The 27,783-nt window shown below is 46.5% G+C and overlaps 1 protein-coding gene across 1 annotated transcript; it reads left to right on the forward strand.

Moving 5' to 3' along the window:
- Positions 1-11,791: 11,791 nt before the first annotated feature.
- On the forward strand, positions 11,792-27,512 carry SIN3B (SIN3 transcription regulator family member B). The gene is made up of 19 exons (XM_071451688.1): positions 11,792-11,948; positions 12,525-12,631; positions 13,387-13,540; positions 14,661-14,924; positions 15,288-15,431; positions 15,641-15,763; positions 16,236-16,325; positions 16,570-16,688; positions 17,326-17,533; positions 18,154-18,270; positions 18,641-18,879; positions 19,389-19,572; positions 19,770-20,364; positions 21,383-21,552; positions 22,397-22,570; positions 22,853-22,945; positions 23,227-23,321; positions 24,364-24,568; positions 24,971-27,512. Exons 1-19 carry the CDS (start codon positions 11,838-11,840, stop codon positions 25,199-25,201), a joined length of 3,423 nt encoding a protein of 1,140 aa, XP_071307789.1. The 5' UTR covers positions 11,792-11,837; the 3' UTR covers positions 25,202-27,512.
- The last annotated feature ends 271 nt before the right edge of the window (positions 27,513-27,783 follow it).

A 27,783-nucleotide genomic window follows, 5' to 3' on the forward strand; every position in this document is an offset into this window, starting at 1 on the left:
ATGTATGAGGGGTATGAATATGCAACAGGTTGTTGTTTTTAAGGGTTAATCCTCTGTTAACTGTGTCCTTTTTCGGGCTCCTGATGCCCAGACAAAGGTACCTGGACTGTCCATAACTCTATTTGTTGTCTCATATTGTCCTAATCCAAATTGTCCAAATTATTATTACTCAAATTCTATTACTATTTTTATAACCATTTTATTACTTATTAAACTTTTAAAATTTTAAAACCAAGAGATTGGCGTTTTTCACACCAGCCCTGGTGCTCCCCAGAGGTTCCTGGCAGCTGCAGCATCCCTCAGGAAGGGCCATTTTCTTCTCTCCTGATTTCTGTCTTGCTGGGCTCTTTGAAAATGATTACATTTTTATTTTCTATCTTTCCCCAATGGCGCTGGCAGCTCTTGGCATTCCCAAAAAAAGCTCTGCAGGCTTGGGGACCATTGTCCCCACCTGCCTGATTTTCTTTGTGTGTGACCGGAATCGATGACAACGGCAGAGAGATGCAGAGGGAGAAGCAGAGAACACATCCCAGATTTTGATGCCTTGAAATGCAGCCTAAAAATCCATCTTCAGAGTCCTGGTGTTGGCTGAAATTAGGTTTAGAATGATGTAGGCTAAACCCCCATGTAGGCTCTGTGCTGTTTGTCTGTCTCTCTCGAGGTAAGGCTCCCTGCCCGTTTGATTTATGACAGATTAGGATCTTGGTTAATCTCCTCTTATTTGGGTAGATGACTGTGGAGATTCATCAAGTATTGTCTGCAAAAGGAGCCCACAAATGCAGATTACTAATTTTTCATTAATTATTCCTCTGTATGCCAGAGGGATCCAGCCAGGGATAGAGACAGCAGCCTCTGAAATCTCATTTCATGAGAGAACCAGGAAAAGCACAGCAGCTGCTCTGGCTGATACTGGTTGTCTCCCACATGCTCAGTTCAGTTTCCTGAAAAAGGCAAAAATCCACAGAAATTGTAGATTATGGGCTTTTTTGATGTAAGGAAAATTAATCCACAAACACCAGAGGTTTATGTCCAAAAAGGAGACAGAGGAGTCCTTTGACTTTATTTGAATAAAGGGAGAGGCCATGGGGCACTCCCCTGGGATCTCAAATTTTTGGAGGGTGCAGCCCCCATTTTATCCCAATTTCCCTTCTCTCTTTCCCCATTTCTGAGGTACTTGAGAGGTTCAGACTTCCTGATACTCTTGATACCAAAGATCTCCCTCTAATGTACAACACTCCCTTTTAATTTTTAATTCTTACTGAATTTAGGGATTTTTCTTCTCCATTGTTTCTTTCATCTTTCAATGTCTAATTTCATTTATCAGCAAACCTAAAGTTTATTTGTAAAAGCAAATATCTTTTTCCATTCATCAATCAGTGGAATCCTTCCCATTGTTTCTTTTATTTCCCAGTGCTGGTTTTATCTACCAGCAGCCCCACAGCTTGTTTGGAAAGACAAATCTGCTATTCCTATCAATTAGAAGTCCCCTTTTTATCTTGGTTTTTTGTCCTTTTTTGTGAAAAATGTGTGTTTTATGATTGGCTTTTCAGAAATATTAAAATGAATGTTATATGTGTTGTGTTAGAAAGTGATGCTGTATTAATTCTCCTAAGTAGTGTGGTAAATATAGTTTTAGATTATAACAAAATGTTAAAATAGAAACGATGCTATGTAAGATGCTTTTTTTTTTAAAGAAAGGGCTCTCACTGAGATAGCAGCCACAGGACACCTGAATTTTTCAGAGAAAGAGAATTTATTGCTCCATTATCAGAAGAAATGAACTTCTTCCTGCCTCACTCAGCCCTGAGGATTCAGAGGAAGAAGTTGACTCTGATCAGACAGAATCCTGTGTTTGAATGGAATTTATGCATCATGTATGAGGGGTATGAATATGCTACAGGTTATTGTTTTTAAGGGTTAATTCTCTGTTAACTGCATCCTTTTTCAGGCTTATGTTGCCCAGAACAAAGTACCCAGACTGCCCATAACTCTTTGTTTCTATTGTCTCATATTGTCCTAATCCAAATTGTCCAAATTATTATTACTCTATTTATATTGCTATTTTTATAACCATCTTATTATCATTACACTTTAAAAATATTTTAAAACCCAAGTGATCGGTGTTCTGGTTTCTTTTTGGATCCTTCATTTGCATGAAGGTTTCAGGCTCTTGATTGGCCCATCACAGTTCTGTCGGGGTGGTGCACTTTAATTTAGGTGTATTATGGCAAACTGAGTTCCTTATTTCTTAAAACTAATCTTTCCCAAAATCCTGGGCATTGCAAGCTGCATTCCCATCCAGCCCTGGAACAGCAAGAAGTGTTTGTGGAGAACTTCTCCTCTTGGACAATGCCCAAATATTTCCCACTTCCTCTGCCCACTGGGACACAGTTGCCAGACTGAGCTCCTAAAGTGGCAACTGGCAGTGGGTAGCAGTGACTCAGATTTTCGGGAATTACAAAACTCAGCTTCTCCCTTGTGAAAATCATTCCCTCAGACTCCATTTTGAACAAGAAAGGCTTAGAGGGGCTCTCAGTTGCACAAAAATGCCTCCCAAGGAGGGGAAGTATGTGATGGTGTTAGGACGAGGGAAGAGATGAGGATCTGGCTCCATGTTTCAGAAGGCTTGATTTATTATTTTATTTTATATATATATATATATATATATATATATATATATATATATATATATATATATATATAAAATATATATATATATAATATATATATTATATATAATAGTATATATTATATATATTATATATAATAGTATATATATAATATATAATATATAATATATAATATATTATATATTATATATTATACATGATTATATATAATATATGATAATATATTATATATTAAATTTTAAATTATATTAAAATATTTTATATATTATATATTATATTAAAATTCTATTGATTTTAATGATATTTATTATATTTAAAATATTATATATAAAATATTTAGTATATTCTTCTGTACTAAAAGAATAGAAGAAAGGATTTCATCAGAAGGCTGGCTAAGAATAGGAAAAGAAAGAATGAATAACAAAGGTTTGTGGCTCAGACAGAGAGTCCGAGCCAGCTGGGCTGTGATTGGCCATTAATTAGAAACAACCACATGAGCCCAATCCCAGATGCACCTGTTGCATTCCACAGCAGCAGATAACCATTGGTTACATTTTGTTCCTGAGGCCTCTCAGCTTCTCAGGAGGGAAAATCCCGAGGAAAGGATTTTCCATCAAATGTGTCAGTGACAGGAAGCACAGCAGGGTCTCCCGCGGGAGGTGCGGGTGCTCTTTGGGCAGGGAGGAGTTTTCAGCCCAGTTTTTGCAGTTTCTGTTTGCAGAACGGTTGGGGCTGCAGCTTCTGGAAGGAATCCATGAGAATTGCAGGGAGGCTGAAATTTAAGGTTGAGCTCAGTGGTCTTGGAGATCTTTTCCAACCTTAATGATTCTCAGATTATCAGCCCGTAAGGACACTGATAGTGTTTATTTACAGGGATTTATCTACAACACCTTTCAAGGTGTGTTGGACCTCAGGCATTTTCGGGATGAAGGCTGTAACAAGTGACTGGATTTTCACTAAAAGACAATAAATTAAACCCACTCACTGGAAGGCTTGGAATTCCTGTGGGCTGGAGTGTAAAGTGACACAAGAATTTCCTTTAACTCCTGCAGTCTTGCTGAGAGCTAATGAATTATTCCAGGGCTTTGTGCTGAGCCTGGCTCCCTGTGGGACAGCAGTGCAGACAGAATTCCCACCCCAGGCAGCTCTTTCCCCTCTGCCTGGCACAGGCCCCATCCCTGATCACTTTTCACTCAGGCCAGTCCCAAAGAAAGCTGCAGACAGAGCCATTCCCCTTCCTAATTTTAGCACTCCCTCTTGTACTACCTTATCACATGATTCTGTAAGGCCATGGAGGTTTACATAATTCTGGGGAGAGAATATGCCAGTTCTGAAGTAATTTTAATCTCATATGACAAAACACACCTTTATATTTGTTGTATAAAAATATAATTTATTTATAGTCCCTTTATTTGGGAAATTCCCATTATTTATATTAAAAATACAGATTGATTTATTTTCTCTTTATTTGGGAAATTCCCCTTATTTATATTAAAAAATACAGATTTATTTACATTCCCTTTATTTAGGGGATTCCCTTTGTTTATATAAAAAATATTTATATTTCTATATTTATTAATATATATAATATATAAATATATTTACATTTATTTTTATATATATTCCCTTTATTTATATATATCCTACATATTTAAATTTTGCATGTATGAAAAGTATCCATGAACATAATAGTGTGTATCACTTAACAGGCTGCTGGGTGAAAGCTCTCATGCATGTATGTGCTTAATTTCTTTCTATTTGCTTTGTCTTCTTAATTTATCTGAATTTTCCCTAGCTGGCTGTTTGATTTAATTCAGTGAATGCATCACTTCAAAGGTGTCACACAGATTTTTCTGGAAAAGTGGGGATCTTTCTTGTAAAAGGCACAGCAGGGGAAGCAGTGTAAGAATTTCAGACTCCACTGTGTATGAAAAGCTTCCCTGGGAGCAGAATTGCCTTTTATTAGGGCTCTTTCTCACTGCTGAGCTGGCCAGCAGCACAGTGTGGGGGTTTGAAATGAGCTGCAGGATTTGCTGCAGCAAGGTGTAAGAAATGTGTTTTTCTGGATCAATGCTGCTGTGCTGTGCTCTGTAACCAAGCAATCCAAAATGTCTCAATCCAGAGTTTTCACGTTCTTATTTTAACCATAGAATCCTGGATTGGTTTGGGTTGGGAGGGACCTTAAAACTCCCCCAATGTGTGGGAACCCAGAGCATCCCCCTGGCTGTCCTGGAGTGCCAAGAGCCCTGCCAGGGGCTCAGAGACCCTGGCACAGAGCCCAGAACACCTGGGGGTTTGATTATGACCCATGGAGCAAATCACCAACCTGGTATGAAGATCAGCAGCCTCAACAGTTTAGGTAGAATAACAGTGAAGTTATCACGGGGTGAAAAAGTAGATTTTGGGGTTTTTGGAATGGGGGTTCAGGGGGCAAGATGGAGGGAACTGGGTGTGTCCAGCCTTGCTCCTTCTTCTTCTTGGCCTCCATCTTCTGCTGTGATGGTGGCACTTTTGGATTGGTTTAGAGTAGAAGCTCACTGTCTAACACAGGTAATAGGTACTGGAAAGTAATTGCAAACATTGTACAGGTAGTTTTTAGTATAAACACATAACCCTGCCCTGGGGGCAGGCAGAGTGCCTGGACTGCCTTGCTGAGCGGATCTCAACAGGACAGGAGAAAGAATTTTACAGATAAGAAACAATAAACAACCTTGAGACCGAGAAATGAAGAGCCCTGACTCCTTCTTCAAGCTCCAGGCTGGGAAAAGAGACTTTGGAGCCCTTCTTGGGGTCACTCTGACAAGCAAGAGACCCCAACACCAGAGCCACCCCTGCCATGGCAGGGACACCTCCCACTGTCCCAGGCTGCTCCCAGCCCTGTCCAGCCTGGCCTTGGGCACTGCCAGGGATGCAGGGGCAGCCCCAGCTGCTCTGGGAAATCCATTCCAGGGATGGATTCCACAATTCCTGATTGCCAAGATCCCATCCAGCCCTGCCCTCTGGCACTGGGAGCCATTGCCTGGCTCCTGTCCCTCCATCCCTGCTCCCTGTGACCCCCCAGGCTCAGGGTGGGGTTTTTGGGGTGCCTGTGCAGGGCCAGGGGTGGCACTGATGATCCCTGTGGGTCCCTTCCCAGCCAGGATACTCCAGGATTTTATTTAATGATTCTGTGGTTCACAGGCCTGACTTGAGAGGTAAAATCCTTTGCTCTCCTGGAGAAGGTTTATCCAGAGGCACAGGCCCAATGTTTGAGGGGAAATCACTTCTCTCCCTTCTGTCCTGTCCAAAGGGCATCAAAATGTGTGAGATGGACCAAAAAATACTCCCAAAATGCTCATAGTGTGGTCACCAATGGTTGTGGTGTTGTGAGGGTCCCCAGGATGAGGTGAGAGATGAGAATTGACTCCAAGTTCTCAGAAGGCTGATATTATATTATATTATATTATATTATATCATATTATATTATATTATATTATATTATATTATATTATTATTATATTATCATCACTAAATATTATTACATATATAATTATATATTATATATTTATATTATACTATATTACATTGTATTGCATTATATTATATTACATTACATTATATTACATTACATTACATTATATTATATTAATTATATGTTAAACTAAAACTATACTAAAGAAAGAGAAAGGAGACATCAGAAGGCTAAACAGGAATGAGTAATAAAAACTTGTGGCTGACCAGAGTCCCAACACAGCTGGACTGGGATTGATTAAAAACAATTGATTAAAAACAATTGATTAAAACCATTAATTAAAAACAATTCACATGCTGGGTAAACAATTTTCCAAATCCCATTCCAGAGGTGCAAAACATGGAGAAGCTGAGGCTTCTCATCTTGGCAGGAGAAGAAATCCTGGCAAAAAGGATTTTTCATAAAATATCATGGTGACACTCATGGATTTTCCATCTCCTCAGAAGTCAAATACTGCTGTACCAATTTCCTAGAACTTTTGAAGAAAGTGTATTTGTATGATTGAGTTGTCTGCATTTCAAGGCTGAAGTGGCTTGATTTAGGTGGATCTTCACCTTCAAACACCTGGACATGAGGGTTTATAGCATCTTTTCATTTCTGTATTCAACTGGAAAAAAAAAGTTCCATGTGTAAATTCCACTGATATATTTGATATATTTCAGGGGTAATTTAATCCTAATTAGACCAATTTGCACAGAATTTCTACCATAAAAGAGGCTATTGAAACATGAGGGATCCTTGTGTGGCAGAATAAAGGCTTGAAATGTTACAGCAAATAACCTGCACTCATGAGGTTCCCTGTCCAGAAAGACCAAGTTGTTTACTGGGTCATCCATGGTCCAAAATCCACCAGTTTTTCACAGGAGAATTTTAATATTTCAGTGTCTCTTGCAATTAGAGTTGCATGTCCTTGTTCACATTGGAGTGGGATTATCTTGAAGGTTCTTTCCCACCCAAGCCATTTTATGATTCTCTATGATGATGTTCAGACTCGTCTAAAAATCCAACTTCATTTTCCCCATATCACAGTTTTTACATTAGCAGTGACTCCATACTGCTGAGGTTTGCTCGGTAACCAGGGAAAAACCACAAATCCCCCTTGCAAAGGAGCAGAAATGGAAATGCCATAGCAACCAGCAGGGACAGAGCAGGGCTTCCCTGCTTCTCTCAAATTCTCTGCTCACTCCTGAGCCCTGAGGGCTCCCCAGCCCTGCTCAGGGTCCTTGGAGCCCTTTGGTGACAGCCATGAAGAGAAATCTTCATCATTTCCCATCATCTTCGTGATTTTCTCATGAAATCTTCTTCATGATTTCTCATCATCTTCATGATTTCTCATCATTTTCATGATTTTCTCATGAAATCTTCTTCATCATTTCTCATCATCTTCACGATTTCTCATCATCTTCACGATTTTCTCATGAAATCTTCTTCATCATTTCTCATCATCTTCACGATTTTCTCATGAAATCTTCTTCATCATTTCTCAAACCCAGAGCTTTGAGCCTTGCACAAGGGGAGGCTCAGACCCCTGAACAATACAGCCCCAGGTGGCTGCCCCGGGTTGTTTTGGCTTTAAAAAGGGAGAAAGTTTTGCTGAATCAAGAGAATAAACACACAACGTCTCAGGGGGTATAACAGAAGTTTCCTCAGGGAAAAATCCACACCATGACATTTCCCAGGTTTTACACTGGAGCCATCCCTGTGTGACCAGATAATTTCACTTTGCACACCACAGAAATGCAGCTCTGGCTGCTCTCACAGCCTCACCACAGCCAGGTCCTAAAAGGTTTTTTTGTCTCTGCCCTCTCAGTGATGAGAATAATCCACACAGAAGAGCCAGGTGGCTTCCTCAGGTTGTTTTGGCTTTAAAAAGGGAGAAAGTTTTGCTGAATCAAGACAATAAACACACAAAGTCTCAGGGGGTATAACAGAAGTTTCCTCAGGGAAAAATCCACACCATGACATTTCCCAGGTTTTACACTGGAACCATCCAGATAATTTCACTTTGCACAGCACAGAAACACAGCTGCTCTCACAGGCTCACCAGAGCCAGGTCCTGAAAGGTTTTTCTGTCTCTGCCCTCTCAGGGATGAGGATAATGCACACAGAAATGTTGCTCCTTGCCTCGGTGCTTTCCTGCCTGGGGCTGATGGGGCAGCTGCTGCAGGGTCTGTCCCTACCCCGTGCTCACCCCACTCTGTGGATTCCTCAGGGTTGTGTGCAGGATCCTATCTCTCCTCAAAGCTAGAATCGTTTCTGGGGCAGACACAGCCCAAAAATATTTCTAATTATCCACCTGTTATGAATGGTGGATGATTAACACCATAAACACAATGAACAGGAAGGAAGAATCGATTGTGTTCATGTGAGGAACACAGAAACCAGTCTGCCACAGCACAGGGTGATTGAGTCCCTGCAGATCCACCCACACCATCAGATCCCTGATTTCCTTTCATCCACAGGAAGGTGATGTGAGGTTTGTTCTTTGCGATGCATATCCTGGGTAATAAATCAGAAATCAAATTCCAGATGTGCAGATTTATCATCCACGGCAGCAGAAACAGCCCAACCCTTCCACACACCTCACCTCAGCTATCAAACAACAGAGGGGCTCACAAAATGAGGGTTTTTCTCTGCAAGAAACACACAAATCAATCCGGAGGAGAAAAGCCCAGTTTGTGTAGACCCAGCTTGGAGACAAAGGCAGGAGGAAGGTGCTGAGTGAGCCTTTGTGCTTTGTGCTGGCCGTGCCCGGCCCCATTGGCAGCTGCCTGCACAAATGAGGGGAAAGTGGGTCACAGTCACCAGGACAACAGCAGCACACACTGACCCAGATACTGAACCTCATCCTGCTCCTGGCACAGCCCTCAGGGTTCACACGGGACCAGGGGTTCCAGCTGGGGAAACACAGCATAGAAACCAGCTCCAAAATGTCGTTTTTCTGTTGGTGGCAGCAAGAGCAGCCTCTCCCTCCTCTCTGTTCCACAGTGGTGGCACTTGGTGCTGGTGGCAGCTTCCTGGGATGGCTTTTTGGGATCCTGACACTGCAGGAGGGCTGAGCCACAATTCCAATGGGACTGTGCCAACACCACAGGGTGTCAGCTTGGGTTCTGACCCTGGCAGTGTTGGTTTAGTGCACTGCATTGTTTATTTTATCTTTTTATTTTCTTCCCTAATAAAGAACTGTTATTCCTGCTCCCACATTTTTGCCTGAGAGCCCCTTAATTTCAAACTTATAGCAATTTGGAAGGAGGGGGTGTGGTGGTGTTTGCAGGGGTCCCAGAACGAGGGAAGAGATGAGACTCTTAACTCCACGTTTCAGAAGGCTGATTTATTGTTTTATTATATATATTCTATTAAAAGGAAATGATCTATTAAAACTATACTAAAGAACAGAAGGATTTCATCAGAAGGCTAGAAAAGGAATGATAATAAAATCTTGTGACTGCTCACAGCTTTGACACAGGTGGCTGTCATTGAACATCAAGTAAAAACAATTTCACATGCTGGGTAAACAATTCTCTAAATCACATTCCAAAGCAGCAAAACCTGGAGAAGCTGAAGCTTCCCAGCTTTGCAGGAGAAAAGATCCTAACCAAAGGATTTTTCAGCAAATATGCCTGTGACAAGGGGGTTTACATTTCCCATTTCAGGGGAGGCTCCTGCCTTCCTTAGCAGAAACCTGACTTTCCAAGCCAAGGCAGCGACCCAGAGGGATTCAGTCCCTCAGGAGTGCCCTGGGATGCCCTTGCAAGGTCACAGAGCTCCACAGGGAGCAGCAGGCAGTGCAGCCCAGGGTCCCTTGGAGCTCTGTCAGCAGCAACTTGAGCTGAGCTATTCTGAGGCAGCAGGAGCTGAGTGTTCATGGTTAACTGACATCCAGCTCCCAGGAGTGCCAAAAGAACACCCAAATCCTGACTAACTGACAGGCACAAGCTTTTCCCAGCACCCACTTACAGCTGGATTCACCTCCCAGGTGCTGGTGCTGGCAGGGGCTGAGAACTCTGCTCTGGCAGAAAACCAAACTCACAGGAGTTTATTTGTCTGCAGCTGGTTGTGCTCGTGGCACAAACCAGGCAAGAGGATGAGACTTCTCCAGTTAATAATAGTAATAGAAAACAGAAATTGGGCCAGCTCAGGAGAATCCTGGAGGAAAAAAGAAAAAAAAAGCTGATTTTCTTTCACCTGACAACACAAGGATATCTCTGAGCTACTCCTTTCCACAGGTGGAATAAAGGATTTTACTCTGTCCTATCAGGCTCTTCCCTGCACAGCTATGAGTGCTTCATAACCTGGAGGCTGCCTTTGGCTCCCACCACCCTTCCAGCATCACTCCTGTAAAAATCTGTATTTATTATCTCTATTCTTAAGCGCTGAAAACTCTAAATCATCTCCACTTCACCCTGTATTTACCAGCACCACAATCTAATGCCATTTTCAGCCCACATCTCTCCTGAAAGGCCTTTGCAGTGTCTGCTTCTCCAAAGATGATAAATACTTGTAAGCTGGGTCAACGAATCAATCCATCACAGTCTGGGATGTGGAAAGCAGTAACTGTGAAAGAAAATGTCTGTATTAATTTAATCCTTCCTGTATGAAGGGAAATGGGTCACAGGGCAGCAGTTTGTACAAGTATCAGAGCAGGGGATGGAATATCAAATGCAGAGGCAGTGTGTGAGCATCCTGCCTGGAAGCTGCAAACAGCTGGAATATCCCAGCAAACCAGAGAAAAACAGTCTGGCTTCAAATACCAGCAGCAAGTTTAAAGGCAAAGCAAGAAAAGCTTCTGCACTTCTCTATGATGCAAATCATGGGTGATGCTTTAAGGAAAAACAAACCACACGGCTTATTTTATCCCCCTCTCCTCTTTGCTCTTCATATCACTCGGTTTTACTGAGTTCAAATTGCCTGTTGACAGGGACCGCTGGTGGAAGTGGCACATTTTAAGCTCATATTTATCCTGATTTATCCTGCTACCCCAGAGCAACCCTTGAGCTCAGGGCACACCAGTGAAGGGCTCCCCCAGCTCCCTCAAACCCGCCCCTGGCTCTCCCAACCCCTCATGACCCTTCCAACCCCGGCTCCTCCACACCCCTGGCTCTTCCAGGCCCTGGGGCTCCCTCAACCCTCGTTCCTCAAGCTCCCCTCAGGCCTCACCAGCCCTCCCGGCCTTCCCCAGGCACCCCTAGGCTCCTCCAGGCCCGTCTGAACCCCTCCAACACCCCCCGGCTCCCTCAGCCCCACACCACCAGACGCGGCTCCTCCAGCCCGGCAGTTCCAGTTCACAGCCGGCGGCTCCTGCAGCCCCCTCAGCCCCGCCGCAGCCCCCGGGGTTCCTCCGCGGGCGCTGTTCCCCCTCAGTCCCGCCGCAGCCCCCGGGGCTCCTCCGCGGGCGCTGTTCCCCCTCAGCCCCGCCGCGGTCCCGCCGCTCCCTCAGGCGCTCCCTGAGGCGCCGCTCCCGCCCCAGCGCTCGAACGGCCGGAAGCCGCACTGGGGGCGTGGCCTGTCACTAACAAGGGCGTGGCCTGATGGACAGGGGCGTGGCAACACAGTGCGGTCGCTAAGGAGGCGTGGTTTATCACAGGGCGTGGCCAATCAGAGGGCGGAGCCCCGGGGGGGGGCGTGGCCTGGGCCGTGCGCGCTGACGCAGCGGCCGCGCGCGCCGCCGGGGCCGCGCTCGCCCGCCCGAATCCAACATGGCGGCGGGGGGCGGCGGCGGCGGCCGCGGGGCTGGCGGGGGCAGCGCCCCGCGCTGGGGCAGCGGCGGTGGCGGCCGGGCCGCGCCGCACGAGAAGCTGCCGGTGCACGTGAGTGCGGGGGCCGCCCCAGCGGCCGCCATCGCCCCTTCCCTACCCTCCCCGCCCCCGCGAATGGCCGCTCCGAGCCCCCCCGGGACGGCCCCGCCCGCCCCCGCCGTGACCTGCCGTGTCCCGGCCGCGGTGCCGAACTCGTCCCCTCGGGCTTGTCCCTCACCCGCCGGTATCGGGGGGTGTCCTGGGGGCTTGTCCTCATCGCGCCGGGGGCTTCCCCTCCCTCCTCCCCTGCTTCCATGGGGTCCCCTGGGGCCGCATCCTTTCCCCCCGGTACCGTGTCCTGTTCCCCCGGTACCGTGAGGGCTCCCCGGGCCTGTTCCCCCCTCCCCTGGGCCGTGCCGCTCTCCTCTTCCCTGCTGTTCTCTCTGGTACCGCGGTCATCCTCCCCAGGGACCTGTTCCCGGCTCCCGGTACCGTGCTCCCGTCCGTGCCTTGACACCCCCGAGCCCGGGCAGCCACCGGGGCCTGCCGGCCTCGGGCCCCTCACCGGTACCGAGTGCCCTTCCCGGTGCTGCGGGGCTCCCCCGGGGCCGGTTCCCCTGCCTGGGCTCACCGTGTTCTCCCCCACAGGTGGAGGATGCCCTTTCCTACCTGGACCAGGTGAAGATTCGCTTTGGCAGTGACCCCGCCACCTACAACGGCTTCCTGGAGATCATGAAGGAGTTCAAGAGCCAGAGGTAAAGCCAAGGTCCTGCCCCCCTGGGTGCTCTGGGGAGCTCCTCAGCCTTTCACAGAACCTCAGAATATCCTGAGCTGGGAGGGACCCTCAGGGATCAAATCCAGCCACCCCAAGAACCCCACCCTGAGCAGCCCTGGGAGCTCCTGGAGCTGTGGCAGCCTTGGCACCATTCCCTGGGGAGCCTGGGCAGTGCCCAGCAGCCTCGGGGGGAAGAACCTTGCCCTGAGCTCCATGCCAAGGCCTGGCCCAGCTCCAGCTCTTCCCCCAGGTTTCAGCCTTTGTGGGGTCTGTGCAGACTCCCCCAGCTTTCACCCCATCATTCCCCCTCTGCACAGTCCCTGCCCTGTCCCACAGTGGTGCAGTCCTGTGAAGCTGGAGTATTTCTCCCCATCCCATAATTTTCCAGAGGTGCAATCCACAGGAGAAAGCAAATCTGCTTTTGCTTTCCACTCTGAAACACAGATCTGGGAAATAGGTGAGGTAGCCTGAGCAGAACCTGTGACCTGCCAGCCCTGGAGGTGCTGTCTGTCTGTCTGTCCTGCCCCTTTGCCAACCTGCACACTCCTCCCTCCTCTCCATGGATAACATTCCCAGGGTGAAACTGCAGTGCTCATTCTCTCTAATTGGGCTAATTTTTTTAAAAAGAATTGCATCCTTAAGTTACCAGATACTTTGCATTTCTCTTGGCATTTTCTGGGCTTAACTTGTGTTTCTGATTTGGATAAAAAAGTAACAAACCCCTCTCAATTTTAGCATTGACACACCTGGAGTGATCCGACGAGTTTCTCAGCTTTTCCATGAGCATCCTGACCTCATTGTAGGATTCAATGCATTTCTCCCTCTGGGCTACAGGATAGAAATTCCAAAGAATGGGAAATTAAGTATACAGTCACCTTTGAATAGTCAGGTAGGTTCCAGAGCTCTTATTCCCTAAATAAACTCTTCTGTGTGTCACTGGACATGTCTGCACAGTTCAGGCTGTGCAGATTTATGTGTAGTGCACGTTGCTAATGGTTTTAGATGGTTTTCAAACCTGTGACAATGAGTGTAATATAAATTTAAATGTTTATTCAAAGAATCACAGAGTGCTTTAGGTTGGAAGGGACCTTAAAGATTACCTAGATCCAACCCCTGATTTATTCTCAAACCAGGTAGTTTGACTTACACAGGAATGATGATTCTGCATGGAAACACCACTGCAACACCAAATATTGCAGTCATGTTTGGAAGTGAAATTTAACAACATCAAGCCAATTACTGAAATTGTAATTGGCTTGACATTGTTAAATTGGTTCCCAATACGGGTTGTGGGTAGTGGCAAATTTCAAAGGGTGATCCTGGAAGAATTGCACTTCTAGTCTTCCACTGAGAAACCAGGAAACTTGTTTAGGAAACAGGAAAAAGAACTGTGAAATCATTGAATTGTTTACCTTGGGAAAGGCCTTTAAGATGATGGATCTTTAAGATCCCCATCAGGTTCTGTTGGTGTGAAACACTTGCTGGGATACAGATGGGTGTTACCCCTGCTTGTTTTTTGTTGTTATTGTGTGGTTGTGGAGCTGAAATGGAGCCATAAACTGAATTCTGCTGATAAACTTGTGGTTTAACTCCATTTAGCAGAAGGAACTACCTTTTAAATCTCAGCTCCCTCAGATCTCTGTGTTATTTAGGAATTAAGACCTCTAAGGGGTTATGTTTAATATGCCCCTTAAAACTGGCAGCTCCTCTGCAATAACCAGTGGCAGCAGAACCTGCACTGGTGTTTGGTGCAGCCTCTCAAGTCATAATAAGGCTGTGACAGCCACAAATCAGGTGGTTCCTACAGCAGGGAGAACTTCAGGCATTATTTTAACAGGTGGAGTTAATAAACCAGGTAGGGAAATTGATTGGTGACTGAAATACTTTTTCTTCCTTCTTCACGTGACCGTATTTTTTTAGCTGGAGACCTTGCCAGCCCTGCTGCTGGTTTGTTGTTGAGCTGATCCCTGATCTTTTTCCAAGCCATCTCGTGTGTCCTGTGCCCCCAGGTGCCCCCAGAGCCTGTTCCCAGTGCACTCCCTGGCAGTGGGCTGGTCTTGCACTACTCCCAGGAGAATTCCCACAACCACAGCGACTGCTCCGAGGAGTTCCGGCAGCAGCTTCCCTACAAAGAGGATAAATCCCAAATTCCCTTGGAATCTGATTCTGTGGAGTTCAATAATGCCATCAGTTACGTGAATAAGATCAAAACACGTTTCCTTGACCATCCAGAGATTTACAGATCCTTTCTAGAAATTCTTCACACTTACCAGGTAAAAAATCTCCTGTGGTAGAGGCGCTGGGTTGGCACTGGAGCTGTTGGAGTTGTGGTTGTCAAATTTAATCTCTGCCTGTTGAACAGAGTTAAAGTTCCCAAGCACTTGTCTTCATAGATATTCACAGGAAATGACAAAAAATGTGAAAACTGTGGGGTGTAGAGAGGTTGTAGCCAGACTTGTCTTTACTCACCTCCAGCTGATTTTGTGATCCTGTGTGCGAAGAGGCCCTGTAAGAGCCTGGGGCTGCCTCAGAGTCCTTTCAAGTTCTGTGGCATTCATGTTTTTGGCTCAGGGTGAGTTTTCTGGCAGAGTGCAGGATCTTTTGACCCTGTTGAACATCTGTGTGTATCTTTTCAGAAGGAGCAGCTGAACACCAAGGGCCGACCCTTCCGGGGCATGTCAGAGGAGGAAGTGTTCACTGAAGTGGCCAATCTGTTCCGGGGACAGGAGGATCTGCTCTCAGAGTTTGGACAGTTCCTCCCAGAGGCAAAAAGGTCTTTGGTATGTGCTGAGAGCAGGGCAGGATATTGAATGCTCTTGTCTGCATGTAGAATATGCAAAACATGGAAAATCATACAGCCAGTAATGAACCTTGCTCCTCTTCATTGTTTGGATTTTCTCAGAACAGGTGACTTAACCACATGCTCTGTGTCCTGTTAGGATTCTTTGTTTGAGAGGAGAATGTTGAAATCATTATTTATTTACTTCAGTTCACAGGAAATGGACCATGTGAAGTGAACAGTGTCCAGAAAACCGAGCATGAGAAGAATCTGGAGCACAGCAAGAAGCGATCCAGGCCGCTGCTGCTGCGTCCTGTTTCTGGCCCAGCAAAGGTATCTTCCAGCAAGAAAAAACTCATAAAAACCTCCATTACTTGTGCTTAGTAATTGCTGAGATGAAGGTGTAATGAGTAGTGTCTTTGATGTATGTAGGTGTATGAGACACAAAATTTTGAGTTGTTTTAATTGCTGTAGAAAAAGGGAATTTTTAATGCTTGCTTAAATGTGTGTGGTAACATGTTTGATACTAAATATCACAAGCTTCTGTGCTAAGTATTGGCCCTGGAAGGGGACAATTTATTGCTTCAATGCAGAATCTCAAGTGATTCTCTTTTTTTGTTGTTTTTTCTTAGCTGGGAGACATTTGACAGAGATTGCTGTGAGGACGTGACACAGCAATGCCAGATCACTGCTGGGGAAATACAGGGTCTCAGCCTTTGCAGGGAACTGTTCTGTGTCAACAGAGTGGAATTTGATGGCATTTGAGTCACAACATTTTAAATATAACTGCTTGTTCTTTTAACAGAAGAAAATGAAGCTGCGAGGTACCAAAGATCTGTCAGTTGCAACAGTGGGGAAATATGGGACACTGCAAGAGTTTTCCTTCTTTGACAAGGTCAGCATTTGTCCTTTTCTCACTTTCTCTGGACTTACCTTCAGCTTTTTATATGGTTGTTAGTCTGTTGGTTTTCTGTACAATTTATGTGTCAACACTTAAGACATTCCCTGACTTTTCAGGTATAGAAAAACCAACAAAAATTCAAATAAGTGGGTTTGGAAGATGAATAGACAGATAATGAATAATTTTCTCAATGCAAGTGGCATTCAGGTGCTGTGATCATCTCTCCAAACTGCTGCAGGTGCGCAGGGTGCTCAAGAGTCAGGAGGTCTATGAGAATTTTCTCCGTTGCATTGCTCTCTTCAACCAGGAGTTGGTCTCTGGCTCTGAGTTGCTCCAGCTTGTTACACCCTTTTTAGGGTAAGTTACTAACTTGCCTCTCTGCCCTCTGGTACTTTGTAGGTCCTACTCTGTTATTTTTTGGGCACATTGTCAACTTCTGGAAAAAAGTTTTGGATTTAACTTCGAAGTATCTCCTGGATAGCAGGCAAGAAAATGAAATTTAATCCAAAATGAGGAGTAATAAAATCTGAACCTTTAAATTTATCTATACAGCTCTTAATGAGTATTGTGAGGAAGATATTTTCCTCTGTCTGTTCACACTCCCCATTTAATATCTCAAAGTGTAATAAAGGTATAAACATGAAATCTGAGAACAGCTGGGAAGGATAAACAGGTCCAGCTCTGCTGGGAGCCTCCTGAGCTGTTTGGCTTGCAGCAGGAGAGGGAGAATCAAATGGCAAGGATCAGTTTCTCCTCAGGCACTTAAGGGGGAGAGTGTTTGTGTGGTGAAGGGAAATAATTTTCCTACCTTAAATAAAAACAAACCAAACCCTAGAGCAATTCAGAGAGAATGATAACAGAGGTGAGATGTTGGTGAAAGATTTCTCCCTGCACTGCTGAGTTTGTTGAGATATTTCTGCCTCCCTTTTATGACACGCATTAACCACCCTAAAACTGTCACACTGAAATAACAAAATCCTTGTGTTTTTTGAAGGAAATTCCCAGAACTCTTTGCACAGTTCAAGTCCTTCCTTGGGGTGAAAGAGCTTTCCTTTGCTTCTCCTCTGAGCGACCGCTCTGGGGACGGAATGAGCCGGGAAATCGATTATGCCTCCTGCAAACGCATCGGATCCAGTTACAGGGCTCTCCCAAAAACCTACCAGCAGCCAAAGTGCAGTGGGAGAACAGCCATTTGCAAGGAGGTACTCTGGGATCAGGTCTTCAATCCCTGAACACACATAAAAATCAGCTGTGTGCCACAGCTGCTGCATGTGGAGTCCCCTTTTCAGTGCTAATTCAATTTATTCAGCCAATTTATTGAAATAATGCCCACATTTCACTGATTTTATCTAAACCTTTCTCAAATCACATCTCTAATACCTTTTGAGTCTGTGTGCAGACAGAAATTTATTCCTGTAGACAGAAAAGAATATTGGTATATTGGTAATATCCTGGTATTAATTTTCTTGCAGTGGGCCAGTATGGCCTTTGGGAAGAGTTTTTCTCTGGAAGAGCCCCATGAGGCAGTGCCTGAGGTGCCATTCCTGCTGTTGTGGGGAGCTCTGTCTCCTGTATTTACAGCTGCTGATCACTGCAGAGTGATCTCTGTTTGTGAAGTGATAGTGAAGGTGTTGAGTTTTCTGAACAGGGCCCTGCAGTTCCACACAGACCTCAAATATGGGGAGCAGTGACCTGGGAATTAGGCCTGGCACGTCCTACAGAACCTCAGGAAAGAATTGTGCAAAATACAAGAGACAAAACCCCATGAGACCAGCTCTGGGCTCACAAGGCCCTGCTCAATGTCATGTCTGCACTGTTGCAGGTGTTAAATGATACCTGGGTTTCGTTTCCATCCTGGTCTGAGGACTCCACTTTTGTCAGCTCCAAGAAGACTCCATATGAGGAGCAGCTGCACCGCTGCGAGGACGAGCGCTTTGAGGTACCTGTGCTGCTCTGCTCCCTCAGAAAGCAAAACCTCTGGATTTTGCTGAATTAATTAGTGGCCTGAAAGTTCTGATTGGGTGAAATTCCTGAATTCCTGAAAGTTCTGTTGGGTGTTTGTTGGTTTGAGATGGAGTTTGATGTGCTCTGCTTGGGGTCTAATACTTCTTCCTAGGCATGAATCCAGTTCTAAATTGCATGTGACCTTTGGGAGAGCTGGCAGAGGTTTGGTTTCCAGTAAAAACCTTCCTGCTGCTTCCTGGCTCCACCCTGTGGGGCTGCAACACCTTCCACAAACCTGGGCTGCTGCTGCTCTCCGTGTTCCTGCTCTGCCTGTTCTGACCCTGATTTTTGGCAACTCTCAACAGCTGGATGTTGTCCTGGAGACCAATTTAGCCACAATCCGTGTGCTGGAGAGTGTGCAGAAGAAACTGTCCCGCCTGAGCCAGGAGGACCAGGAGAAATTTCGCCTGGATGATTGTTTGGGAGGAACGTCAGAAGTGATCCAGCGCCGGGCCATCTACCGCATCTACGGTGACAAAGCACCAGAGATCATCGAGAGTCTGAAGAAAAACCCAGTTACTGCTGTCCCTGTGGTTCTCAAGAGGTAATTCCCATTGTGTTGTGTTCTTTAAGAAGTTGGAAAAGGATTTTTAAAGCATTTTTAAACAGTAAAATGTGAGGGTGTAGCCTCAGGCTGTGCTGCTGGAAGTTCTGGTTGGACATCAGGGGTAATTTCTTCACAGAAAGGGTTGTTAAACATGGGAAGGGGGTGCCCAGGGAGGTGGTGGAGTCCTCATCCCTGGAGCTGTTCAAAAACCAACTGGACATGGCACATGGTGGTCTGGTCTTATTGATAAAGCAGTGATTGATCAAAGGTTGGACTTGATGATCTCAGAGGTCTTTTCCAACCTGAATGGTTTTGTGATTCTCTAGGTGTTGTTTTAACTCATCATCACTGGTGCTGCTTTTTCAAATTTATTTATTGTTTCCAGGAATCAATTCCAGTTTTCCATTGAAAACTTCTTGCTGCACCACAGTTGGCTACATTAAAATGTTCTGGGTGTGTTTCTGTGCCTGTCTGTCTGAACTGATGTAGACTGTTCATTTATGCAGATTGAAAGCAAAAGAGGAAGAATGGAGGGAGGCCCAGCAGGGCTTCAACAAGATTTGGAGGGAGCAGTATGAGAAGGCCTATTTGAAATCCCTGGATCACCAGGCTGTCAACTTCAAGCAGAATGACACCAAAGCTCTGCGCTCCAAGAGCTTGCTGAATGAAATTGAGAGTGTCTATGACGAGGTGGGTGTGACAGGGAGGGAGCCCTCCTCCCTTCCCTGCCTTACTGGTGTCACCCAGGTGTGTCCACAGCACCTGGGACCGTGTGGAAGTGGTTGGAAATTGGGTCAAAACCAGCTGTCCCTAGCACAGTGTTACACTGGGTTACTCCTCCTGGCAGGAATTGGAAGGATCTTTATCTGTTTGTCTCTTGATTACAGCATCAGGAGCAGCATTCAGAGGGGAGGAGTTCATCCACAAATGAGCCTCATCTTATCTTCATCTATGAAGACAAGCAGATTTTGGAAGATGCAGCATCTCTTATCAGCTATTATGTGAAAAGGCAGCCCACCATCCAAAAGGAGGATCAGGCAACCATCAGGCAGATTGTGCATCACTTCATACCTGAGCTGTTCTTCTCTCAGCCACCTGAACACAACATTTCTGAGGAATCAACAGATGAGGACAGAGAAAACCACCAGGGCCAGAACCTGGATACTCCTGAGCTGCGGAAAAAACACGTGCCTGGGCCTCCAAGCAGTCCTTTGGAGACCAAAGCCACCTTCTGTGATGTGACAGCTGCTGAGTCCCACAACACCCTGGATGATGTTTACAGCCTCTTCTTTGTCAATAATAATTGGTATTTCTTCCTACGCCTTCACCAGACTCTGTGCTCCAGGCTCCTCAAGATTTATCGCCAGGCCCAGAAGCAGCTTCTGGAATACAGGACTGAGAAAGAGAGAGAGAAGCTCCTCTGTGAAGGGAGGAAAGAAAAAACCAATGATCCAGCCATGGAGCTAAGACTCAAACAACCAAGTAAGAATAATGCAGGGCTTAGTTCATTCATAATGCTCTGGGTGCCAGTGCTCCATTGTGTTTGTCTGAGTCACCAGGGCCAGCAGGCAGCTCTGGGAGGGGGGTTGGAGGTGCAATCCTCTGCTGTGCTGGTGAGTTGTGGGCACAGCTCCTTCAGCAGGGCACTCAGGGTGTCCCAGGCTGCTGCACAGAGACTTCCTGAACGCTGTGCTCAGCTGCTCCCAGGTACCTCACCGTAGGAATCTGTTACTTTGATTTACAATGTAAACAGCCCCACAAAGAAATAGTTATTGCCGAGGGCACTCCTGGGAGGGCATGAGAAAAACTGTCCCAGCCTGTCAGGGCAGCTGGCAGGGATCTGCCTGTCTGTAATGTCACTCTCCTGTCTGTAACGTCACTCTCCTGTCTGTAACGTCACTCTCCTGTCTGTAACGTCACTCTCCTGTCTGTAACGTCACTCTCCTGTCTGTAACGTCACTCTCCTGTCTGTAATGTCACTCTCCTGTCTCTCATATCTCTCCCTGCTCTGGGTTTTGTGGTTCTTGAGCAGTGCTGCTGTGGTGGTGCTCTCAGGGGTCCCAGGATGAGGGAAGAGATGAGAATCTTGGCTCCATGGTTCAGAAGGCTGATTTATTATTTTATCATATATATTTTATTAAAGCTATACCTAAAAGAATAGAAGAAAGGATTTCATCAGAAGGCTACCAAGGAATAGAAAGAAATGGAATGATAAGAAAATCTTGTGACTGACCAGAGAGTCTGAGACAGCTGGGCTGTGATTGGCCATTAATTAAAAACAACCACATGAGACCAATCCCAGATCCACCTTTTGCATTCCACAGCAGCAGATAACCATTGTTTACATTTCGTTTCTGAGGCCTCTCAGCTTCTCAGGAGCTAAAGATCCTAGCAAAAGGATTTTTCATAAATTAAGTCTGTGACATGCTGCCTCTTGCACTGCTTGACTTCACTCTGCCTGTTGTGTGTGTGTGAAATGAACTCCCTTTCCCCATGCCAGGTGAGGTGGAGCTGGAGGAGTACTACCCAGCCTTCCTGGACATGGTGAGGAGCCTCCTGGATGGGAACATTGACCCCACTCAGTACGAGGACACCCTGAGGGAGATGTTCACCATCCACGCCTACATCGGCTTCACCATGGACAAACTGGTGCAGAACATCGTGCGCCAGGTGAGCCTGGGCTGGGCTGGGCTGCTCTGCTCTGCTCTGCTCATCTCCCCTCACACACTGCCAGCCTTCCCCCAGTGCCCTGCAGAGCAACGGGCACTGAGCTCAGAGCAAATCCAGAGAAAACTTAAATCTGACAGGGAAATGCCCCAGCAGAAGTTTAGTGAGGGAATTTGGCTTCCATACAAAAACCATCTTAGGGGGTTTATTCTTTCTGGTCTTTCCCAATTTTTTTTTTTTTTTTTGGTTCCAGTCTTTTCAAAATCCTGCCATGCTCAAAATGCATCCATTCTGATTTTTTAATCCATTCTGATTTTTTAAGATTTTCTAATGTTTACATTCTTGTAACAAACTTTCTCACACACTTTCTGTAAATAATTACTGGTTTGCATTCTTTTATAGAAGAAGAAAAATTTGATAGACTATTAGTTTGTCCAGTGTCATTGGAGAGGAGGCACTTTCACCCTCCAATCCACTGTCACCTTTGGAAAACTATAAATGTTAAAATCAGAAAATAAACTTCCCTTTTCTTCACCTTGAGAGCAGTGGTTAATGTTTTGTGTCCTATAGTAACATACATGTAAGGCAACACAAAAAATCTCAGGTCCTTCTTACTCAAGTCTGTCTCCCAGCTGTGTTTTATAGTTCAGGCACATTAGCCCCTCACTCTGCTCCCTTCCTTTCATTGCAAAGTCATGAAAAAGAGAGTGAAATGTGGGAAGTCTCTGGAGTTTGCTGCTTCAGCTGAGTGTGATGCCATGCTGAATTTTACCCTCCTTTCATGACACACTGGAGTTACCTCTTGGCCCAGGCTTGCTGACTGAATTCCCCCTTTTTTTAATGGAAGCTTCACCATCTAGTGAGCGATGACATCTGCTTGAAGGTGGTTGAGCTCTACCTGAACGAGAGGAAGCGAGGAGCTGCTGGGGGGAATTTGTCATCGCGCTGTGTGCGGGCAGCAAAGGAGACCAGCTACCAGTGGAAGGCTGAACGGTGCATGGCAGATGAGAACTGCTTCAAGGTGAGGCCTCGCTGCCAGGGAACGTCACAGAATCACTGAAAAACTTCAGGAAATCTCTCAGGTGACATTTCAAAGTTGGGTTTGGAAGCTTTGAGGTGAGAGAGTGAGCAATATGGAGAGAAGGTACCAAAATCAGAGCCCAGGCAGTGAGGGGACACTGTGGCTCACTGAGAAGCCCTGCTGCTTCTCTCCTAGTTTCTGTTTGCTGTCCAAATGGCTTGTGAATATGCAGCATTTTATTGTGAACCCCTGTGGCAAATATTTTCTGTAACTTTATCCCAGGTCATGTTTCTCCAGAGGAAAGGACAGGTGATCATGACCATAGAGCTGCTGGATACAGAAGAAACCCAGACAGAAGATCCTGTGGAGGTCCAGGTAACACCACAGTGACCATGGAGTCTGGGTAGCACAGAGCAGATGTCTAAGAATGAGGAAAACTCATTTCCCTGCTTTATTGTTCCAAACTGTGAGGCTTTGCCAGGAGGACAAGTTGGCCTGGAGGGTGGGCTGTGGTCACTGACAGAAATGGTGCTTTAGCAAAAGAGGATCAACCTAAATCAGCCTCAGAATGATCAGCTTGGAGATAAACAGGTTCTTTGCAGTGATGTTTGTCCTGCTGGAGTGAAATCTCACTGGAACTTGTCTCCCTTGTGTAGCACCTGGCAAACTACATGGAGCAGTACGTTGGGGTGGAAGGAGCTCCCAACAACCAGAACGATGGCTTCCTCCTGAAACCGGTCTTTCTGCAAAGGTGAGCTGCTCCCTGCCCTGAGCCACACCTGCTGCTGCCTCCTCCCTGCCCCTGTGCCAGGGCTTTGGCTGCTGTGCCACCGTGGTGTCGGGTCTGTCTGTCTGTCTGCCCGACACGGGCAGGGTGGTTCTTGGGTGGACGCGATGCAAAGGACGAGTCTGGACTCTTCAGCTTTTCCATCTTCAGGTTGTTTATTATTTCTTATCTACAAAATTTTCTGTCTGCCCAGCAGAGGTCTGATCTGCAAGCAGTCACAGGCACTCTCTGACCACCCACGGGGCGGTCATGTCTTTTTATACTAAAATCTACGTACATGATATTAACCTTTATTTCCCAATGCTTTTCACCCATGTTGGCAAGTGCACCTTCACCATAAACCAATCCCCAAGTGCCAACATCATCACAGGAGATGGAGGACAAGAAGAAGAAAGAAGAAGGACGAGACACGCCCTGATCCCTCCATCTTGTCTCCATAACCCCCCTGTACCAAAAACCTTAAAGTTTATATTTCACCCTCTAAATGTGTCCCTTTTACACCTTTTACTCTAAAGTGATTCTCTTGTCCTCAAACTCTTGTCACTTCTGTGGATGGATCAAAATCAAGCCACCAAACACTCTTGGCAACATTCCAGGATTTTCGAGACCCCCAAGGGTTCTCCTGGCATCTCTGGACATCGGGAGCGATGTGCTGAGATCCCGCACCGTGGAGGAATGCACTCACTTTTGAGGGGCTGCTCCAGGCCACTGAGCTGCATGGGAATGCTAAAGGAGAAATTTGTGACCACTGCACTGAGGTTTGTTCATGGAGCTGTGTTTGGAATGGAGCAGGATGGACTCTGGATGAGATTCTGGGTCTATTTTGTTCCCATTTCATTAAATATTTGTCAGAGGATACAGAGGAAGATCCCGGAGAGAGCCTGAAATACAAAACGTGCGAATACAAGTCCCATACTTGTGCTGTGAGCCCTGTCAGCTGAGGGGAGCACTTGAGCAGGTGTGACACATGTGTGACACATGCTTTGTCACCCTTGTTTTGCTCCAGGAACCTGAAGAAGTTTCGCAAGTGGCAGTGCAAGCAGGTGAGGGCCCTGCGCAGCGAGGTCAAGAGCTCCTGGAAGCGCCTGATCGGGGTGGAGAGCGCCTGCAACGTCGACTGCCGCTTCAAACTCAACACCCACAAGATGATGTTCATCATGAACTCTGAGGATTACATGTACAGGAGGGGAGCTCTCTGCAGAGCCAAGCAGGTACATCTCCCTTGTGCTCCCCATTCAGCCCAGGTGGTAGCAGAGGTTGGGGGTGGGAGGCAAAGTGTAGGTATCAATAATTCCGATTCCACCGTACCAATTGCAGGAATTGTGGCTGAATTCTTGCAAGCTGCACCCAAAAGTTACTGCTCTGTGTTGGGTGTAACACAGAGGACAGCTGGTAAATGCTCTGTACTTTGGATTAGCTTAGCAGCCTTTTCTTTACATGCAAATTTTAAGTGGGAGTGGCAGCCATTAGGAAATAGGGGTGGTTAAACGGTCTGTGGTTTCCTGTTTCCGTTGGGGCTGTTCCCAAAGCATTGCACTCCTCAGGTAGAGCTGAGGGCTTTGGCTTTTCCCCCAGGAGCCTCTCAGTGATCTTTACTGCCCTGCTCCTCCCAGGTCCAGCCCGTGGTGCTGCTGAAGCACCACCAGCAGTTCGAGGAGTGGCACAACCGGTGGCTGGAGGAGAACGTGTCCATGGAGGCCGTGGATGTGGTTCAAGACTGGCTCATGGGGGATGAGGATGAGGAGATGGTGCCCTGCAAAACCACCTGTGAGACAGTGAATGTCCATGGGGTGCCAGTGAACAGATACAGAGTGCAGTACAGCCGCCGTCCCGCTTCACCCTGAGCACCCAGAGCTCTGCTGGTGAAGCACATTGGCTATGAGAATAGTGGTGGGAATGCAATGTATGTATTAATGATATTTATCCAAGCAGCATTTTACTTTGGATTATCATGTATTTTCCATATGGCATAGACTTGTCTCCTTGCAGTGTAATCCTCCAGCCATCATGAAGAGACTTTGAAAAGCTTTTATGGGAAGGGGGCTCTTGGCATTGCCACACACTTTTTAGCAGTTTCCTGGCTTTAGGCCACTGCTGACCAGCTCAGTTGAGGGGGTGAACTACCACTAGTGGCTGCTTTGGAGAGGTGGAGCTGGGCTGGTGTTTGAGCAGATGCTGGCAGCTGCTTCCACTTCCAAGGGTTTGATATTCCCCATCTTCCTGACTTTGTGCTGTCTTGGAGCCTGCAGAACTCTTCACTGTACCCTGGCAGTGCCAGCAGGGCTGAGAGCCCCTGGCACAGGGGGGCTTCATTATCCCTGTGACCCAACAAGGCAACAAATGACTCTTGTTCCTGGTGCTCTGGTGAGAAAAATGCCAAAACTGACACGAGCATGGCCAGCACTCAAGGCTCTGACTCTCCTTCATCAACCAAGTGTTCAGGAGCATGAGCTGAGGGAAGACCCCTGAGCTGTGGTGCTGGGATGGGAGCGATGCTCAGCCAGAAATCCTCAGCTGCCAGCTCTGCTCTGGGAGCTGAGGAGCTGCTGCAGACTCTGCCTTCCGGAATATCCACGGGGAGGAGCGTCCCTTGCGAGGTCTGGCCTGGTGTTTGGGTTCGTGTTTTGCATGTTTGGGGGGCAGCTCCGGTGCTGGGCGTTTCCCTGTGCGGGCCCTGCCCCCGGCGCTGCGGGGCTGCAGCGCCTCGGTGGCAGCGGCAGATGGAGCTCCCGGAGCACAGCTGGGAGCTGAGACCCGGCCCGCGGCCCCTCCTGTCCCTGCTGGGTCAGCACCGGCGCTGGGTTTGCAGGGACACACGGGAATCTGCGAGGAGCAGAGGGAGATGCAGCCACAACCGTCCTAGACGAGCATCCACACTGCTATTGAAGTTTTTTTTGCCATGAAGCCTAACACAGCCTGCCCTGATCCCTGCAGAACACTACATCTGAGTTAATCTAGTGAGAAATCAAGGGAATTTACTGGTGTCTGTCCTGCAGCCCCACTGTGACTTCTTCACTCCTGTTTTTCAGGGGCCGAGGGCAAGCACACTGTCTGTGGAGTGTATTACAAAATTAACATTTTTGAGGCATACCCAGCCTCCTTTCAGCTTTGCTTCCAACTTTTCCCTGGCTTTTGGGGCAATAACCCCCCCCCCACCCACCCCTGAAACTTTCTGTGGCTTTGATTTTTAGGTTATGATTTCTGCCAGACCTAAGGAGCAGCCTGTAGGATTTGTCCTGGGTTATTTCCACTGTACGACATCTGGTTTCGCAATTGTCTCACTTGACAGTAGAAAAATTGGCCTTTGGGGTATGTTTAATAGAAAACTGTCCCAAGTCTTTGTCTTTTTTGCAAAATAATCTGTGGGAGGGAAGGAGGGAGGCCACTCTCTGGCATTCGTGGCCACTTGCACAACCACTGCCAGCAGAGATTTTCAAGAGCCCGTGTTCTCCTGGGCTGGGTCTCTGCTAAACTTTGGTTCCTGAAATGATCTGAAGGTTCTTCTCCTGCCCTCCTTGCAGTGATAAGAGGCCACGAGGCTCTGTAAGGGCTGGGGGGAGCAGGGGGACAAGGCCAGTGCCAAGCACAGTGTCCCCCTTTCCTTTCCAGCCAGCTCACCAAAACACACCTCAGTCCTGCTCTCCTCTCTGCTGTCTCCCAGTGGAGATGACAATTGTGCCAAATTTTATGGTTTTATGATACAGAAAACTGTTTACTAGAAAATAGGTGGCAACTTGTGGCTTAAAATGCATTTGATTCCAGGTGTCCCAAGGTGGACAACACAACCTGGGCACCGTCCTGTTCCATCACCCATTCTAAGTGTACTTCAGGTATTTTTAAGCATCCTTATTTTGTAAACCTTAATTTATAATCTGAACTGATTAAGCAAGAGTTTTGCCCTTTCCAGTGCTATTGTCTCAAAGCTGAGAGTAGCAGAGGATGTGAAGGGAATATCAGGCAGGTTTGAGAGGGGCTTGTTCATGTCTGAGGGTTTCAGCTGTGTAACTGCACGACCTTGAGTCAAGAGTTTGTTCTTCCATTTGTTTGAAGGATCTTTGCTTTTGGGCTTGTAATTGCTTTGCCAGCTCCTTGAATGTAGTTTTTTTTATATTTATTTGCACATTCAAGTAAAATAAAATATTGATTTTAAAAGTCTGCAGCTCTCACTGCTTTACGTTTCTTTCCAGCTAATTTAAACTTTGTGACAAACACCCAGAATTGATTGGTTTTTACCTGAAATTGAAATTTAAATGGGAGAAAAATGCAGTGGAAAGGTTGAAGTTGCTGGACAGGCTGATTCAGCTGTGTGAGGGTGTGAGCAGTGCACTGCTGATGGAAAAGGGAAAATGCAGGAGCTGGGGCTGCACTCACCAAAGCCCCTCCTGCAGCAGGGAGCCCAGGGGGTGGCACAGTTGCTCCACCAGAG

The sequence above is a fragment of the Agelaius tricolor genome, unplaced genomic scaffold (genome assembly GCF_023055355.1).
Source record: "Agelaius tricolor isolate 1412-34295 unplaced genomic scaffold, bAgeTri1.0.p SCAF_33, whole genome shotgun sequence".
Taxonomy (NCBI): Eukaryota; Metazoa; Chordata; class Aves; order Passeriformes; family Icteridae; genus Agelaius; species Agelaius tricolor.

Excerpts from the sequence above, each read along its gene's own strand:
- SIN3B (XM_071451688.1), top strand. The coding sequence starts at position 11,838 with ATGGCGGCGGGGGGCGGCGGCGGCGGCCGCGGGGCTGGCGGGGGCAGC. Across the intron at positions 21,553-22,396 it reads TGCAGAACATCGTGCGCCAG|CTTCACCATCTAGTGAGCGA; the intron begins GTGAGCCTGGGC and ends TTTTAATGGAAG. Across the intron at positions 23,322-24,363 it reads AAACCGGTCTTTCTGCAAAG|GAACCTGAAGAAGTTTCGCA; the intron begins GTGAGCTGCTCC and ends GTTTTGCTCCAG.